The sequence below is a fragment of the Schistocerca cancellata genome, chromosome 2 (genome assembly GCF_023864275.1).
Source record: "Schistocerca cancellata isolate TAMUIC-IGC-003103 chromosome 2, iqSchCanc2.1, whole genome shotgun sequence".
Taxonomy (NCBI): Eukaryota; Metazoa; Arthropoda; class Insecta; order Orthoptera; family Acrididae; genus Schistocerca; species Schistocerca cancellata.
In genome coordinates, this window is record NC_064627.1 from 971826860 (window position 1) to 971846813 (window position 19954).

Here is a 19954-nt window from a genome sequence, read left to right on the forward strand (position 1 = left end):
AGCAAGGGCGGTAACATCAAAAGTTCAGTGGGAATTCCACAGTTAAATGGAGACCAGAAAGCGGATAGGTCGAAACAGTACACTGAACGCCTCTGCGATGGGAAAGACACGTCTGATGACGTGACAGAAGAAGAAACAGTAGCCGACAGGGAAGAGATAGGGGATCCGGTATTAGAATCCAAATTTAAAAGTGCTTTGGAGGACTTCAGGTCAAGTAAGGCACAAGAGTACATAACATTCCATCGGAATTTCTAAATTCATTAAGGGAAGTGGCACAACAAAACGACTGTTCAAGCTGGTGTGTGGAGTATATGAGGCAGGTGATACGCCATCAGACAGAAAAGCATCATTCACACATTTCTGAAGATAGCAAGGCTGACAAGTGCGAGAATTATCGCACAATCAGCTTATAAACAGCTGACGCATCCAAGTTGCTGACAAGAATAACTTTTCCAAAGTTGGGGTTCGGTTAGTTGACGATTAGTTTGGCTTCTGGAAAGGTGAAGGCACAAGAGCGGCAATTTTGACGTTACTGTTGATAATAGAACTAAGACTAAAGAAAAATCAAGGCTTGTCAACGATGTCAAAAAGTGCGATATTTCGAAATTCTGAGAAAAATTGGGGTAATCTATAGGGAAAAACGCAATATACACTATGCACAAGAACGAAGAGGAGACAGTAAGACTGAACTACCAAGAACAAAGTTCTCGGATTAATAATGATGTGAGACCGGGGTGTAGTCTTTCGCCCCCCACTGTTCAATGTATACATCGAAGAAGCAATGACGGAAATAAAAGGAAGGTTCAAGAGTGGAATTTAAATTCAAGGTATAAGGATATCAGCGATAAGATTAGCTGATGACATTACTATCCTCAGTGAAAGTGAAGAACAATTAGAGAATCGGCTGAATGGAATGCACAGTACAATGAGTACACAATATGGACTGAGAGTAAAAGTAAAGTAATGAGAAACAACAGTAATGACAACAGCGAAAAACTTATTGGTGATCACGAAGCAGATGAACTTAAAGAATTCTGGTACCTAGGCGGTGAAGTAATCGATAATGGACGGAGCAAGAAGAATATAAAAAGCAGACTAGCACTCGCGAGAAGGACATTTCTGGCCAAGAGAAGACTACTACTATCAAACATAGGCCTTCATTTGAGGGGGAATTTTCTGAGAATGTGCGTTTGGAGCACAGCATTGTATGTTAGTGTAACGTGGATTGTGGAAAAATCAGAAAAGAAGTGAATTGAAGCCATTGAGATGTGGTGCTACAGAAAAATGTTAAACATTAGGTGGACTGATAACGTAAGGAATGAGGAGTTTCTGCGCAGATTCATCGAGGAAGGAACACATAGAAAACACTAACAAGAGGAACGTCAGAATGATAGGACATCAGTTAAGGCATGATGGGATAACTTCGATAGTACTAGAGGGAGCTATAGAGAGTAGAAACGTCAGAGGAAGACAGAGATTGGAGTGCATCCAGCAAACAATTGCGGACGTAGGGTGCAATTGCTACTCTGATACAAAGAGGTTGGCAGAGGAGTTCGTTGCGGACCACATCAAACTAGCCAGAACCCTTCAGAAGACTGCAGAAAACGTTATAAACGTCAACAGAACGAATGAAGGACAGTTCCGTACAAAATCGGAACAACTACTAACGAAGTCGAGTCGCACTGAATAGCAACTCAGTCTCGCTGGATACGACTTGGTTTTATATTTCACATTTCTCAGTAACATAGATCACAAACAGATCAAATTTTTTTTAATTATTTTTGTGCGCTGACCACACAATATATAATTTTTATCCGGTATATACTCTCGGTATGCGGACAGACGAGGACAACGTAATAAACTTTCGCACTCGTAATCATAATTGATTTAGCTTCGTAATCGAAAGAAGGTATTTCACACGAAATATTGTAACGCTTTTGCAACCTCGTTGTGGAGATGTGATAACTACCAGAGGAAAACAATGTAGACGTCAGGGACAATTTTAACGCAAATGAATATGTCTTTAAAACCGGAACTGCACTGCACCAGCCAGTTACATCTGCACATGCACAGGGCCACGTTCAAATGTAACAGAAAACGGTCTCTAAAACAGCTCTAAATGGGATGTAAGTTGGCAGTGTTCTCAAAACGGCTAGAAAAATATGAACTCTTCAAACCTAGCGCTTTCTCCAGTGACCTTACGGAAATGTGCTATGTGTTTTTCACACTTTCTCCCTTCTGCAACGCAATTGTCTCTTTAAATTCACTGCAGACAAATCAGAAATGAGATGTTCCACATCCTGCAATGCCTTATTGTGTGCAGTATGCAGTCAAGTCCACAAATGAGTTCTCCAATCCATTCTGGATGTTTCTAATTTTCGTTGTGGCAATACTTTTTCCCTTACAAATTCGACAATAGCGGGTTTTAAATCTCGAAAGAGTTCCAGGCATGCCTCTTGACTTAACCTACGTGCTTCGCAATAGTACTGCGTGTCCGAAAAGACTTTCCCTGGTTACATAAATTGATAACTCAGGCTAGAAGTAAGATACAAATATGAAACTTGTGTCGAATTGTTTACAACTATCAAAGATTTTTTCTGTTTTAGGTTCAAAAAATGGTTCAAATGGCTCTGAGCACTATGGGACTTAACATCTGTGGTCATCAGTCCCCTAGAACTTAGAACTACTTAAACCTAACTAACCTAATAACATCACACACATCCATGCCCGAGGCAGGAGTCGAACCTGCGACCGTAGCGGTCACGCGGTTCCAGACTGATGTTTTAGGTTCGCAGTACGTAAGTAGTGGATGAGGTGCAGTGCCCAAGAAGACATGTTAACCAATCAGGAGAAGGCAAAGTGTGTCCTGTGATACCATCAGACACGATCACCAAACACAGTGCAGAGACACTTTCAGACAACATTTGGAAGGAATCCACCCGATGTCAAGAGCATTAAAGCCTGGTATGAGAAGTTCAAGAACACAGGATCGGTTGCTGACCTTCCGAGATCTGGTCGACCAAGAACCTCAGCAGACAGGGTGGAAGCTGTGAGGCAGTCTTTTCTGCGAAGTCCGAAGAAATCGGTGCGCAGGGCCTCACGTGAATTACAGATGCCAAAAAGCTCTCTCCATAACATTTTACACAAACATTTATTGCTTCGTGCATACAAAGTGCAAATCGTTCAGGCCTTGTTGCCCAACGACAGTAAACGTCGATATGACTTTGCGGTCGAAATGCTATCACGTATTGAGGACGATGATGGTTATCTCAGACGAACTGCTTTTTCCGATGAAGCGACCTTTTTTGTCAGTGGAGTATTGAATCGCAATAATGTGCTCATTTGGGGTTCACAACCCCCTGGCGAGGTCATTGAGTGCACCAGAGGCAGTCCAAAGGTGAATGTTTGGTGCACGCTATTGCACGATCGAATTATCGGACCATTCTTCTTCGCTGAGGCTTCTATCACATCTGTAGTGTATCTGGACATGTTGCAACTGTATGCTGTTCCTCAGCTGCTTCAGTATCACCCCGATGTCTTGTTTCAGCAAGACGGTGCACCGCCTCATTGGGGTTTGGACGTCCATGCCTATTTCGATATGACCTTTCCTGAGCGATGGATTGGTCGTGATGGGCCAACGGTTTGGAATCCACGCTCTCCTGACATAACTCCATTAAACTTCTTTTTATGGGGTTATGTCAAGGACGAGGTCTACCGAACACGTGTACCAGATCTTGAAACCCTGCTGCAACGGATAACCACAGTTGTTGAATCGATCCCTCCAGTGCTGTTGGCCAATGTGTGGACGGAAATTGAATATCGCCTAGATGTGCTACGTGCTACCAAGGGTGCTCATGTGGAAGTTTACTGATGTGTGAAAAATGTTGTGGATTGGCAAAACAGCCAACCCACTATGAGGAAGCCGAAAGGCACGCGTTTAAGCTCACGCAGGCTGGCGTGAGGTCTGGAACAGGACAAGGAAATGAGAATGTTTTACAGCATCAATAGTAACTGGTAATGGCGCCTTGCTAGGTCGTAGCAAATGACGTAGCTGAAGGCTAACTATCGTCTCGGCAAATGAGAGCGTAATTTGTCAGTGAACCATCGCTAGCAAAGTCGGCTGTACAACTGGGGCGAGTGCTAGGAAGTCTCTCTAGGCCTGCCGTGTGGCGGCGCTCGGTCTGCAATCACTGATAGTGGCGACACGCGGGTCCGACGTATACTAACGGACCGCGACCGATTTAAAGGCTACCACCTAGCAAGTGTGGTGTCTGGCGGTGACACCACAAAAAAACTTTGATAGTTTGTAAACAATTAGACGCCAGTTTCATGTTTGTGTCTTACTTCTAGCCTGAGTTATCAATTTATGTAATCAGGGAAAGACTTGGACACCCTGTATATTAGGTCTCCATACTCTTCGTTCAGTTCCATCGAAAACTGCTGCCACTGACAGCTGAATTATGCAGGCAATTTCAGAAATTTTGTTATTAATACCACCTATTTCTTCACGTGCTCCATGCCTGGAAATTTAGCACTAAGTACTTCTTCAGGTGCAGAAACATGAAACCCATCTAGCGATCGTTGTAGGTTTGTGCTCTGTTATGGTCAACTAAGTCTTTACATTCGTTCTGCATGGTGTTGTAATGTCGTTTCATTGGAAATTGATGTACCCGTCGATTATGCGACTGCAAAATAGATACAGAGAATTCTCATCCTGTTCTTCTGTGATTTCGATTCAGTTTTAAAGCCTTATGACGAGAGGTCGCTAGACTGTCTGTTCTTTTTCCAGGCAACCGCTGGAAATGTCAGTGTCCTTCATACCACGAACAAATAGCGAAGGGTAAAAAGCTCTGACACCACGATTCTTGCGAACTGAAGAGAATTGCGACGAGCGAAAAATGCCATACTGCAGTAGTAAATCAAATGCTGCGTCGTAGTGGCTACTACGGAAGAGGGCCGAGGAAAAACTGAGACAGGCCGATTCCCGGCCCTCAGCCCCCACCCCCCCCCCACCCCCCACCCAACCAATCGCAAGAGTGCAGTTTGGCACGCCGCAGTCGGCCCTGCCCTAGACAGACCTGATGCTCATTTCCCATCGGCGTTACGTTCGTGCATTCAAAACCATCAATGGAAACCTCTCAGTAGCCGTTTTAGTTGCTTCTACAAGGGCGATACCATGAGTGATGGGAAGTGTGAATTGTTGCACGTAACAGCAACGATATGAATAGCTCATACTTTTCTCAATAGAGGATAAGTAGTCTTTTGGTTGAGTTGGAGACTTACTTTCTGGATAACTATTGTACCACTGTAGTTTCTTATGATGAGGAGAGATGCGAAGGTGATTTCTATTTATATTTATTCTATTTAACTGACATTACATTATATTTGAAACCTGATTGTCTGTGACTTGTTGATTATTTACGCCAGCCTTGAGTTCTTAGTGACAGAAAGTGGCTGAAGTTTCGGACATATTTTTATAAACAAGAGAAGCCAGTAACCTTGTTTTAACACTATTTAAATTCGGAATAAAAGGTATTCATGCTTTCGGTACCAGGTTGCTAGTGAAAATGGGTGAAGCCCGAAAACAGTCAGCCAATGAATAAATAACAACTCTGATGCAGCGATTTTGAGAATCGTAAGGCGCAAAATACTGAAAATCCTTACTTTTATGCCTAACTATTCGAACAGACTGTTCTTTTACAGCCAAACAAAATGTGTGGAATCGAATGTGTGGAATCACAATGACTTAAAAACGATGGTTGAATTCATGTATTGAAATCAGTGGATTTCGGTTTCTTGTATGCCATGTAGCATTGTTGAATGACTTCAGTTAGGATGACACACTGATTGGAAAGGTTGAAACGATAAGTGTTTGACGAAAAACGTACTCCATTTTAAGCAGATGTTTCAGTGATGCACATATTAAATAAGAATAAATAAAGGACCTATAAAAATTAAGACTTTTTACCAGTTACAACAGTTGTCTGATTGTTAATAACTGAAATTCTGACGTTAATAGATCTTGATTACATTATTGAAATACTATTCACCAGCAGGCTAAGATATTGGGTCTTCTTATATCACACGCACATAAGCCAATAAACTACTTTTTGTCACACTGTTCCTTGCTAGCATTCGTGTGACCGTTTTGTGACTAATAACTAACTAACTGATTAATATCAAAACTGAGAAATACAATACTGTGTGACTAAAAAAGGACTGGTTTCAGAACATTTTTCTACACAAGCAATATATCATTTTGCTTCCCCCCCCCCCACCCTCCCCCCTCAGACATCAGCTCCCTTTCCTTTGGCTCTTACAAGCAAGTATCTTAAATATGAATCAAAATGTAATGGCCGTCCTTTCAAGATAATTAGTAAGTAGGTAATCCTCTGTAGCAGAAGCTCTTTGCAGTACTAAATATTAGGATATGGAACAATTCATTTCCATTTAAGGATTTTAGTGAAAACATTTCAAGAGCTAGATCTACTGTGTTACTCTAGCTTCAATAAGAACGTGCTATCTATTAAACTGAGTCGAAGTATTGATAATATAAAATTTTGGGTATATCTTTTTATTTTTATAAAGAAACTTTTTAATTGTGTGATTTATAAGTCTTTTATTTCTCATCTGAAAAAGTAGGATATAAATATAAAAACTATCATCTAATTTTTATGTTGCGAAGGAAAATCAGCAGAATGTAATTATATATTAGCAATCTGCCATGAAAGTAGTTAAAAATTGAAAAACATGGTCAAACTGAAAATGAAGATACAAATTTGTGTGTGATTGGAAAGAGAAATACGTGTAATTCCTACAGTCTTCTAAATTTGTACTGACAATATTTCCTTTGGATAAAAACATATTGTAATTTTTATAGCTTTTGACTTGGCAAACTATTTCAAAGTTTAATCTAAATCTATTGAGACCAAGATATCAGTTTCAGTGACAGAATTTGACTGTCCAAAAAAATCTTTCATGAGAAAGTGTTGAGTTACAGGATGTCCTCATCAATTTGGATTTTGAGGAAATCTTTTCACCATATGTAACCTGCTGAAATTTTATTGTATTTCTTTTCAGTGTACGATTTGGGTGAAATTTGAGCCCAATTAGGTGGGGGCTTCATCGAAAAGTTTACATTTCAATTACATCTATACTAACTAGGTCAATATTTGACACTGAAATCAGTGGCAGCTCGTAATCACACATTCACTGTCATACATATCTCGTTTATGACCCCATTTTTATTGAAAAGTTTTTGCTTCGGTTATCGTATGTGCAAAGGGAAATGTAAAGGCTCAATCTAGATACAACAGGCGTCAGTGAAGTGAAATGGAAAGAAGACTAGGATCTTTGGTCAGATGAGTATAGGGTAATATGAAAAGCAGCAGAAAATATATAACGGAAGTAGGATTCGTTATGAATAGGAAGGTAGAGCAGAGAGTGTGTTACTGAGAACAGTTCAGTGATAGGCTTGTTCTTATCAGAATAGACAGCAAACCTACACGGACAACGACAGTTCAGGTATACATGCCGACGTCGCAAGCTGAAGACGAGAAGCTAGAAAAAGTATATGAGGATATTCAAAGGGTAATACAGTACGTAAAGGGAGATGAAAATGTAATATCATGGGAAGATGGAATGGAGTTGTGGGGAATGTAGAAGAAACGGTTACAGGAGAATATGGAGTTGCGAAAGGAATGAAAGAGGAGAAACACTAATTGAGTTCTGTAATAAATTACAGCTGCTAATAGCGAATACCCTGTTCAAGAATCACAAGAGGAAGAGGTGAATAAGGCCGATTGATAAGGGAAGATTTCTGGAAACAGATGCTGGATTGTAAGGCGTACCCAGGAGCAGATATAGACTCAGATCACAATGTAGTAGTGTGAAGAGGAGGCCGATGTTTAAGACATTAGTCAGCAAGTATCAATACGCAAAGAAGTGAGATACGGAAGTACTAAGGAATGAAGAGATACGCTTGAAGTTCTTTAAGGCTGTAGATACAGCAATAAAGAATAGTCCAGTACGCCAGCCGGGGTGGCCGAGCGGTTCTAGGCGCTACAGTCTGGAACCGCACGACCGCTACGGTCGCAGGTTCGAATCCTGCCTCGGGCATGGATGTGTGTGATGTCCTTAGGTTAGTTAGGTTTAAGTAGTTCTAAGTTCTAGGGGACTGATAACCTCAGATGTTAAGTCCCATAGTGCTCAGAGCCATTTGAACCAAAGTCCAGTACGCACTCCAGTTCAAGAGGAATGGACATGTCTAAAAAGGGCAATGACGGAAGCCGGAAAGAAAAATATCAGTACAAAGAAGGTAACGGTGAAGAAACCATGGGTAACAGAGTAAATACTTCAGCTGATCGATGAAAGAAGTAAGTACAAAAATCTTCAGGGAAATTTAGGAATACAGAAATACGAGGATAATCCCAAAAGTAAGGTCTCCTATTTTTTTATAAGTACATACACCTGTTTATTTCTAGAATGGTTTACATCAGTTTACAGATAGAACATTTAGCTATTTTTCGACATAATCACCACTTCTGTCGATGCATTTTTGTAGACGCTGTGGCAGTTTTTGTATGCCCATGTCATACCAGATGGCCGCTATGCTATTCAGAAAGTTATGAACCTCTTCTTTCACCTCGTCGTCTGAGCTGAATCGCTTTCCGGCCAAATTACTTTTAACCTAGGGAACAGGTGACAGTCACTGGGCGTCAAGTCAGGACTATAGGGTGGGTGGGTGATTATGTTCCACTGAAACTGTTGCAGGAGAGCAACGGTTTGCCAAGCGATGTGTGGACGAGCGTTGTGATGGAGAATATGACGCTCTTGTTCAACATTCCTCTTCTCCGGTTCTGAATTGCCCGTTTGAGTTTTTTCAGAGTCTCACAGTACCTGTCTGCTTTAATTGTGGTCCTAGCGACTCAGCTCCGATGACGAAGTGAAAGAAGACGTACATAACTTTCTGAACAGCATGCCAGCGAGCTGGTATGACATGGGCATACAAAAACTGCCACAGCGTCTACAAAAATGCATCGACAGAAATGGTGATTTTTGTGTTAGCAGAAGAGCCAACACCGTGTTACGAGTGGAGGCCGAAATGCACGTGTTTTAGCTCACGCAGGCTGGCGTGAGGAGGGAAGAACTATACTGACGTGAGATCTGGAACATGACAAGGAATGAGAATTCAGAAAGCGGAAATTATTAGTTTGATACTTAACTTTAATCCATTAATGATGAACGTCGCTCTTGACGGTACATGAGTCACAATATTATCTGTTCAGAATACATTCTTGAAGATAGTACTATAGTAACTGAATATGGCGCCTTGCTAGGTCGTAGCAAATGACGTAGCTGAAGGCTATGCTACACTGTCGTCACTGCAAATGAGAGCGTATGTAGACAGTGAACTATCGCTAGCAAAGTCGGCTGTACAACTGGGGCGAGTGCTAGGGAGTCTCTCTAGACTAGACCTGCCGTGTGGCGGCGCTCGGTCTGCAATCACTGGTAGTGGCGACAGGCGGGTCCGACGTATACTAACGGACCGCGGCCGATTTAAAGGCTACCAGCTAGCAAGTGTGGTGTCTGGTGGTGACACCACAGTGATTATGTCAAAAAATAGCTAAATGTTCAAGCTGTAAACTGATGTAAACTATTGTAGAAATAAACAGGTCTATGTACTTATAAAAAAATAGGAGGCCTTACTTTTGGGATTACCCTCGTATAGTCGCTGAGAAATGAAATAACTAGGAAGTGCAGGGGAGCTAAGACGAAATGGCTGCACGAAAAATTCGAAGAAATCTAAAAAGAAATGACTCTCCGAAGGACTGACTCAGGAGACAGGAAAGTCAAAACAACCTTCGGTGAAATCAAAGGCAAAGGTTGAAACGTTAAGAATTCAACGGGAATTCCACTCTGAAATGCAGAGGAGAGATCGGATAGGTGGAAAGAGTACACTTGAAGGCTTCTACGAGGGGGCATTTGTCTGGTGTGATAGAAGAAGAAACAGGAATCGATTTAGAAGAGACAAGGGATCCAGTATTAGAATCAGAATTTAAAAGAGCTTTAGTGTGCTTAAGATCAAATAAGGCAGAATAAATAGATAACATTCCATCATAATTTCTAAAATCATTGGGGGAAGTGACACAACAAAACGACTGTTCACGTTGGTACGTCGAATGTCCCCCCCCCCCCCTCCCCCATGAACCGTGGACCTTGCCGTTGGTGGGGAGGCTTGCGTGCCTCAGCGATACAGATGGCCGTACCGTAGGTGCAACCACAACGGAGGGGTATCTGTTGAGAGGCCAGACAAACGTGTGGTTCCTGAAGAGGGGCAGCAGCCTTTTCGGTACTTGCAGGGCCAACAGTCTGGATGACTGACTGATCTGGTCTTGTAACACTAACCAAAACGGCCTTGCTGTGCTGGTACTGCGAACGGCTGAAAGCAAGGGGAAACTACGGCCGTAATTTTTCCAGACGGCATGCAGCTTTACTGTATGATTAAATGATGATGGCGTCCCCTTGGGTAAAATATTCCGGACGTAAAATAGTCCCCCATTCGGATCTCCGGGCGGGAACTACTCAGGAGGACAACGTTATCAGGAGAAAGAATACTGGCGTTCTACGGATCGGAGCATGGAATGTCAGATCCCTTAATCGAGCAGGCAGGTTAGATAATTTAAAACGGGAAATGGATAGGTTAAAGTTAGATATAGTGGAAAAGAGACCTGGATCAACTGACTAAACCAGAGGTTGTAGAGAGTTTCAGGGAGAGCATAAGGGAACAATTGACAGGAATGGGGGAAAGAAATACAGTAGAAGAAGAATGGGTAGCTTTGAGGGATGAAGTATTGAATGCAGCAGACGATCAAGTAGGTAAAAAGACGAGGGCTGGTAGAAGTCATTGGGTAACAGAAGAAATACTGAATTTCATTGATGAAAGGAGGAAACATAAAAATGCAGTAAATGAAGCAGGCAAAAAGGAATACAAACGTCTCAAAAATGAGATCGACAGGAAATGCAGAACTGCTAAGCAGGGATGGCTAGAGGACAAATGTAAGGATGTAGAGGCTTATCTCACTAGGGGTAAGATAGATACTGCCTACAGGAAAATTAAAGAGACCTTTGGAGAAAAGAGAACCACTTGTATGAATATCAAGAGCTCAGATGGAATGCCAGTTCTAAGCAAAGAAGGGAAAGCAGAAAGGTGGAAGGAGCATATAGAGGGTTATACAAGGGCGATGTACTTGAGGACACTATTATGGAAATTGAAGAGGATGTAGATCAAGATCAAATGGGAGATACGATACTGCATGAAGAGTTTGACAGAGCACTGAAAGACCTGAGTCGAAACAAGGCCCCGGGATGCCTCGATAAATGGTGTCTCCCGCCAAGTATGAGGGCAAGGTGAGAGATTTTAACGGACTTTATGCAGTCCACATAACGCAGCTGTCGTGCGTTCACTTCTTCGTGACAAATCTCAGTCGCACACTGCAGGGGCAGAGACGATGCTCTTGCAGCATAGCCGGCCGCTGTGGCCGAGCGGTTCTAGGCTCTTCAGTCACTTGGGTAGCTTGTGTTTTAAACCGGTGTTGGAGTGGCCTTCATCTGCTGAGTTGAAGAACTTTACCCACTACAGGTCTCAGTCTACATGACCATCACCAGATAAAAAAGTTGAAATACAGTATTCGTATGACAATGATTAACTGTAGCATGTTAAATGTCAGCAGTTCTCTAATTTTACTGGTTAAGTTTCAGAGTTCCACTTACTTTCCTTAGTGTTGCTGTAAGTTCCATCTGGTACTCCATTTTGAACTTAGGTAAGTGTACAATCACCTTAGGCCTGTTCATTCTGGACATAATTTGTTGAAGAGTTACATCCGCAAGTTTATTCTCAGCATTCGGTAGACCGTTTGATTCTCGGGGTAGAAGTATCAGCATACTTATTCTACGACCCTGAAGTATGAAATGAAATCAGAAAACACAAGCACATTAACACTATACTTTACTCAACAGAGTAATCAACTACAGACTGCAACAATATCATCACAGACATTATACAATGAGTTGCATATTTGAAATCTAATTTTACTACGTTTCCTGTAATAGCTATGTGGCTGGAGGAACATTTAAGGGTCCTAATTTAGTGTTGCCTGTACAGCATAAAATGTATTATATTTTTTCTTAGTTGACTTGATCATTACAGAGAACATAATTATTCCACACTCCATTTCATGTACGGCAAACACTTAAGAATAGCCTTACCATATAGTGCACTTGATTGATCTGTTCAAAAAATGCGAAGAAATAACTCGGTTCAATTTCTTGCTATCTTTTCTTCATTTATTCACTTATTCATGGACTAAATATTGTACTTTCAAACCAAGTTTAAAAATTTATAGAAGACAGTAATACAGCGTATGGCATCGATAGCTTATAAATATTACGAGTATCTATTTCATATCATTGCTTTTGTCTTTAGTGCAATTCGTTTCGTTGTTCTCGGTTCAGACTGATTACCTTGTACGGAAGAAGTAGGGCCTGGCAATTCAGTTCTTCTATGAGTGCATAATTAAATCTGTCCATGATGAACATGGTGTCCACATTTTTTGCTGGTTGTGATTCTGGGTAGAAAAGTTCAGGTCTTGTAGCGCTTTTAGTAAACTGCTTGATCCAGTTACCCTTGAAATAAACGGCGTTGACCAGTACCATACGAGTGAGTTCACTGAAGGCACCTGAAAGAATTAGCTCGTTACGTTCATTTAAACATCAGTTCCTCCATACTTTTTTATTAATATTATATTTACATTATTTCTTACATAATTGTGAATATGAAGACGAGACTAATATTTTGACAGAATTAACGACTCACGACAGCGTTATTTAATGACTGGTATCTTTAGAAGTGAAATCCTGCAATTAAACAGAAGATTATTAGCTAACCAAGAAATTATAAACTAAACTGTGTCATACCTTCAGTGGATGGGGGAAGTCTCTCTACAATATTACGGTCCTTTAGCTCTCCGATCATTTTTTCTTCCGTAAACATAACTATATCCGTCGCTACTCCAGTGAAACTTCGCATTCTCGACAGAGAGCATTCGGTCTCATTGTCAGCACAAAATTCGACTGAGACTGGGATACCAAATTTTTTGTAGATCGCTCCACTTGCCTCTAGCAGGTTTTCTGTCTCTCTCTTTTCGTCCGCAATGACAAGCTGCTGTTGTAATCCATGTTATTTTGAAACTCTGTAAAATGTATCTCATAATATTGCATCAGCAAAGTTCAACTTTACTTGTGGATGATCATTATCTCACACAAATTGCATTTATGTTACTCCATACAACGTTCTTCTACTAATCTCACATACCAGTCTCGTGATTTATTCGCGAATGCCAGGACTGAGACAGAACTAGTTGTCGAGCTTCATTACTTTCCCTGTGTTCTTTATTATCAATGACGCATTTGATCATTTTCATATTTTCATTCAGGTACCGAGAGCCTCTGGAGAAGGAATGGTCATGCCTATGCTTATTTGTTTTTTCCAATTCCGGTTGTGTTGCTGTCAGTAATGAATTAATGAGTGAGTGTTTTGGATGTGATTTCATGAGTGGAGTAGCTGTAGGGCAGAGATAAATGTTCAACTTGGGTTTTGCTGCCAATCTCATATACGGGGTGAGTGTTCGGGGTTGGTAGGACCCTAATGCCTCCCTGTTTTCAACATTCGGTTTCTGGCTGGCTTATAGGATGGGCGGACAGTGTGCATATCATCATTGGATTGAATGGTAAATTCAAAGGAAGAGTTGTTGTGGTCTTCAGTCCTGAGACTGGTTTCATGCAGCTCTCCATGCTACTCTATCCTGTGCAAGCTTCTTCATCTCCCAGTACCTACTGCAACCTACATCCTTCTGAATCTGCTTAGTGTATTCATCTCTTGGTCTCCCCCTACGATTTTTACCCTCCACTCTGCCCTCCAATACTAAATTGGTGATCCCTTGATGCCTCAGAACATGTCCTACCAACTGATCCCTTCTTCTGGTCAAGTTGCGCCACAAACTTCTCTTCTCCCCAATCCTATTCAATACTTCCTCATTAGTTATGTGATCTACCCATCTAATCTTCAGCATTCTTCTGTAGCACCACATTTCGAAAGCTTCTATTCTCTTCTTGTCCAAACTATTTACCGTCCATGTTTCACTTCCATACATGGCTACACTCCATACAAATACTTTCAGAAATGACTTCCTGACACTTAAATCTATACTCGATGTTAACAAATTTCTCTTCTTCAGAAACGCTTTCCTTGCTATTGCCAGTCTACATTTTATATCCTCTCTACTTCGACCATCATCAGTTATTTTGCTCCCCAAATAGCAAAACTTCTTTACTACTTTAAGTGTCTCATTTCCTAATCTAATTCCCTCAGCATCACCCGGCTTAATTCGACTACATTCCATTATCCTTGTTTTGCTTTTGTTGATGTTCATCTTATATCCTCCTTTCAAGACACTGTCCATTCCATTCAACTGTTCTTCCATGTCCATTGCTGTCTCTGACAGAATTACAATGTCATCGGCGAACCTCAAAGTTTTTATTTCTTCTCCATGGATTTTAATACCTACTCCGAAATTTTCTTTTGTTTCCTTTACTGCTTGCTCAATATACAGATTGAATAACATCAGGGAGAGGCTACAACCCTGTCTTACTCCCTTCCCAACCGCTGCTTCCGTTTCATGTCCCTCGACTCTTATAACTGCCATCTGCTTTCTGTACAAATTGTAAATAGCCTTTCGCTCCCTGTATTTTACCCCTGCCACCTTTAGAATTTGAAAGAGAGTATTCCAGTCAACATTGTCAAAAGCTTTCTCTAAGTCTACAAATGCTAGAAACGTAGGTTTGTCTTTCCTTAATCTTTGTTCTAAGATAAGTCGTAAGATCAGTATTGCCTCACGTGTTCCAGTATTTCTACGGAATCCAAACTGATCTTCCCCGAGATCGACTTCTACTAGTTTTTCCATTCGTCTGTAAAGAATTCGTGTTAGTATTTTGCAACTGTGGCTTATTAAACTGATTGTTCGGTAATTTTCACATCTGCAAAGGAAGAGGTATAGTGTAATTAGAATAACTAATTCGTTCCTTTTACAGCACCCTCATAGTCAGGATTATGCTGCGACTACGTTTTATCTTTATTTTTGAAGTATATTCGGTGGTTAGGGCTTATACAGGCTATTCGGAAAGCAAGGTCTGATAGGGTGCAAAATTGAAATCACAGTGAAAATCCGATGAAGCTTTGCACGGATGTGTTGGGAAGTGTCTCTAGTATGCCCGTCGATCGCGTTACGTCGCTCTTTTCAGTTCTGAATGCACAGTGAGCACGTGAAGATGCTTACAACAGTAGTGTCTCCCACCAAGTATGAGGGCGTGCCGTGAGATTTCGCCTGATGTCATGCAGCCCACATAACACAGCTGTCATGCGTTTCCTTCTTCATGGCAATTCTCGGTCGCATTCTGAAGGGGCAGTGATGATGATCCTGTAGCGTTTTCGATGGGGAGTGTTTGCTCACCCAGAATAGAGCCCGTAATTGACTCTCCCTGAGTTTCATCTCTGCCCACATGAGCCGCTGGCTATGAAGACAATGTTCTGACACAGACAGCGGGCTGTAGACCAGCGTAGAGAATTGGTAGGAAGCACGGGCGACTGCCTTTTATGAGGAGGTTATTGGAAAGTTGATACAATCCTACGACAAATGTCTAAATGGGAGCGGCGACTATGTAGAGAAGTAGCTGGAAGGTGCGGCTAACTGTTGCAAATAAAGCATTTTTGATTTTCACAGTGGTTTCCATTTTACGACCGATCGGACCTTACTTTCTGAATAGGCCTCGTATTTCTAACGAGTACACGGTGCTCATTTCAGTCTGGCAGTATTAAGGAAATATTGTGGCGTCTTCAGCACATTTAATGTCTGTTGATATTACTCTTAATTTACTTTTATTCGTTTAAGTTGATTTTTAGTAGAGTATTTAACGCTCCTTTTTGTGATACGGACATCATCAGACAACCATGTGGTCGCAAGCATCATAACAAAGAGTAGGCACTTTCATACATTTGTTTTGCCTTAGATTTATAGTAGAGTGAAGAGTGTGCATTGCTTGAGTATTCTGGATTGTGGAATTATTTGATTTTTGTTTATTTTTGCTTCTTGGCCGTTGTCTCCAAGCTCCCACGAGAGCACAAGTGCGCGGAGAAATTACAAACGGATAGGACTTGCGTGTGATGCAAATTGCAGTTTTGCTGTTAATCCAAGAATGATCCAACAGGGTGATGAAATAATTATGCCGTTGACTTCTAATCACTCAAATGATGTTGGCTGCACAACGGATGTGCGATGATGGTTCTTGAAGAATGTCAGGTTTTATGTGTGTTTCATGTGGAATTTTTCTAATTAACCAAGAACGATCCGACATGGTTAGTACGCAATTCTTCCATCGACTTCCAGTCATCCACATTGTGTTAGTTGTACAGTCGATGAGCGCTGTACATTCTTGAAGAATTTCCTGTGAGGCTAAGCGTGTGCTTGTGTGAACAATATTGTGGGATGTAGTATTCATATGTATGTGTTTTATGCAGAATATTTTTGTTTGCCCTGTTCCCACTTATTGTCAAATGATATCTTGAGATTACGTACTCACTGTTCCCACCTAATGTATTCAGTACCCCGTAGCCTTGTAGACATAATTATGAGAAATAGTCACTATTAACCACTGTTTGAGTACCAAGAGTACAAAAATAACGTATGAGAAGCACCTTAAGGGGGGCCGGAACGATGAAAATAACAAAATTAACTTTTTTTTTCTTCATTATAAAATTATTTGGAGTTTTCTGAATAAAACAAATCAAGTTTCACCGTTCTAAGTGAATTCTGTGTTTTTTATCGCTGCAAAGTTGACGCGCCGCGTAAACGGTTGTAGCGACTCGGTGTGTCACCTCTGACGGCGCCGCTCTCTGGCTGCAAGCAGGGTATCTCTGCGGAATTAGACAGTGTTTTGTTTTCCAACGTTATATGGCTTTATGTCTGTGGCAAGTGACTGTTCATATCGGTAAACATAAACGCTATACCGTGTGTGTTGACTTGTGGTGTTTGCTTTGTGTTGTGTAGCTGTTAAATTTTGCGTATTTGACGAATTTTGCTCTTACCGGTTTTATGTATTTGTTTTGTGCATATCAATATGCTCCATTTCGGCAATCGAGTGTTTAAGAAAAGGCACAACGAGTCGAAGAAGAAATCTGTTGTTGTTTCGAAGGGAGATGCTGCTCAGACTGCTTCACCGACTACCCCAAATGAATGTGATATAACTTCTTCCAGCAAGAAACTCTGTGACAGCAAAGAAATATCTGAAAACTATGAAAGTGACAATAATGATGTGAATGAAATAATTAACATTTCCTTGCTCTCTAATATTTTGAAATATAACGAATTATGCCAAGTATGCAAAGAAAGAGGATTGGAATTGAAAATAACTTCACACATTGGTTTGGCATGTAAAATGTTATTGAACTATACCATATGTGCTACAGAAGTTTCGTTTTCTAATTCTAACAGTATTCCTCGTTGTGGTAATAGTGGAAAGAAGGTGTATGATTTAAATGTTAGGGTAGTGTATGACTTACGTTGCATTGGCAAGGCCAGTGCTTCAGGGACAATGTTATGTGGAATTATGAACTTGCCAAAACCACCAACCAAGTTTCGATTTTATAATGAATTGGGGGGATCTTTCGCTGAAGATATTGCTCAAGCAACAATGAAGAAAGCAGTTGAACAAGATGTGACAGTCAATGGGAATTGTAGAGATTTAACTGTTGCTTTAGATGGATCATGGCAATGTAGAGGTCATAAATTTCTAAATGGAGTTGTGACAGCTACCAGTGGAGACAATTACAAAGCAATTGATGTTGCTATTCTCTCAAAATGTTGTAGATGTAAGGGCAATACCAAGGACGAACATGGCGAAAGTTGTGAAGAAAATTTTCACGGCACGAGTGGAGAGATGGAAGTAGAGGGAGTGAGAGCAATTTTTTCCAGATCACGAGAGTGGTATAATGTACGATACACTAACTATCTAGGAGATGATGATTCTAAGGGATATAAAGCTTTAGAGAAACTCAAACCTTATGGCAGTGAAATTCACATTAAAAAAACAGGAGTGCATTGGACATGTGCAGAAGTGCATGGGGGCTCAATTGCACAAACTAAAGCAGATATTAGGATCCCAGAAGCTTTGTGATGGTAAGACCCTTGGAGGAAGAGGAAGATTGACAGATGAAGCAATTGATAGATTGCTGAGGTATTATGGGTGTGCAATAAGGCAAAATACAAGAAGCATTGAGCATATGAGGAGAGCAGTATGGGCATTATTTTTTCATACTTCATCAACAAATGAACACTCTCAACATTCAATGTGCCCCACAAGTGATGACCCAAGGTGTAAGTACCAATCAGGAAAGGAATATGCTCATAAAAACAGTTTGCCAAATGCTGTAATTCATGTAATTAAGCCCATATTCAGAGATTTATCATAGTTAATATCGTTGTAAAATTGTTTACATGGAAAAACACAAAATCCAAATGATAATGTAAATAATATAATTTGGATTAGGATTCCCAAAATAGTTTTTGTACAGATGGAAAGATTGCATTTTGGGGTGTATGATGCAGTGGGACACAACACCATTCCCACATGCGCCTGATTGATGAAGAAAGACTAAGAGGTGCAGGAAGAAGAGACAAAAGCCTACAACATGATGCACAAGGGAAGAAAAGACCAGTGAAAAGGAAACGGAGGCTGATAATCCATCATATGGGGCAGGAATTTATTTAAAAACTTTGAAAGTCATTTCCTGTAACTTCAAAATTTTCATCTTTGAGGAACGTTTTCTCAAAAACTGCTAACAGTATCCCAATGAAATTTATACACAATATTGTTTACTTCTTTTCCTTCATTTTTATAACAAATTGGAAAAAAATTCTATAATTCAAGAGTTATAGAAGAAAAAGTGCAAAAGTTTAGAGAAAAAATAAGCATCTGCTTAAAAAAATTGTAAAACGAAAACCAATAAATATTTCTTAACATGGCATTATAACTTTGTAGAGAAATATTCACTGAACATGTAGTCCAAATTTCAGAGAAATATGTTTAATGATATTAGAAAAAATGTTCCTTCTATTTGCTAAAATTAATATGGAGGAGGTGGATCGTTCCGGCACCCCTTAATACTGGTAGCAACTAGCAACATATTTTCCTCCCAATTCCGCGCTGAGTAAATTACGAGAGCGATTACGAGTAGGTGTTGAGCGCCCTCAGCGCATCAAGTACGTCGAGTACATATATTTTGTTCGCCCATAATAAATTGCATCGTTAAATGAAAATTACCTTCAGGTTTTTCATGCTAATAATTTCAGTCAAGTGAACCCAAATGATAATGCAATCCTAACAGTTTCATCCCTTGATATTACATCGAGTCAGTAATTAAATGCGGACATTTATAGTGTCAGAATGCTGCAAGCGGTCTCATCCAGTTATCTCCTTTGGTTGCTTGTTTCCTCCCATTTGCGTTATCTGTTGTGGTTTGTTCTTCAGTTCAAGATTAATGTACGGCTAACTAATTGATTAAATAAATATTCGTTCACCCCCATCAGTTGTCAGAAAGCACTGTACTGAAGAAGGTAAAAAGACCTTGTGCAAATATAGTGGCTCCACTACAGGGAATATTCAGTGAGAATACCCGACGGATTGTAGGCTTTCATCTGCCGAACCCAGTTCACTATAATATACGAGGACTATTCGGAAAGTAAGGTCCGATCGGTCGCGAAACGGAAATCGCTGTGAAAATCAAAAATCTTTTATTTGCAACAGTTAGCTTCACCTTCCAGCCACTTCCCTATAAAGTCACCGC

At 40.6% G+C, this 19954-nt stretch overlaps 1 protein-coding gene across 2 annotated transcripts in view; it reads right to left on the bottom strand.

Moving 5' to 3' along the window:
- The window catches only part of LOC126149043 (serpin B4-like), an 83011-nt gene that overhangs the window by 17215 nt on the left and 45842 nt on the right, over window positions 1-19954 (bottom strand). For both annotated transcript variants that reach the window (XM_049915791.1, XM_049915790.1), the window contains exons 5-6: window positions 12523-12737; window positions 11773-11958 (exon numbers count right to left, since the gene is read on the bottom strand). In XM_049915791.1, the coding sequence (XP_049771748.1) occupies window positions 11773-11958; window positions 12523-12737 (401 nt within the window). The remainder of the gene's footprint in view (window positions 1-11772; window positions 11959-12522; window positions 12738-19954) is intronic.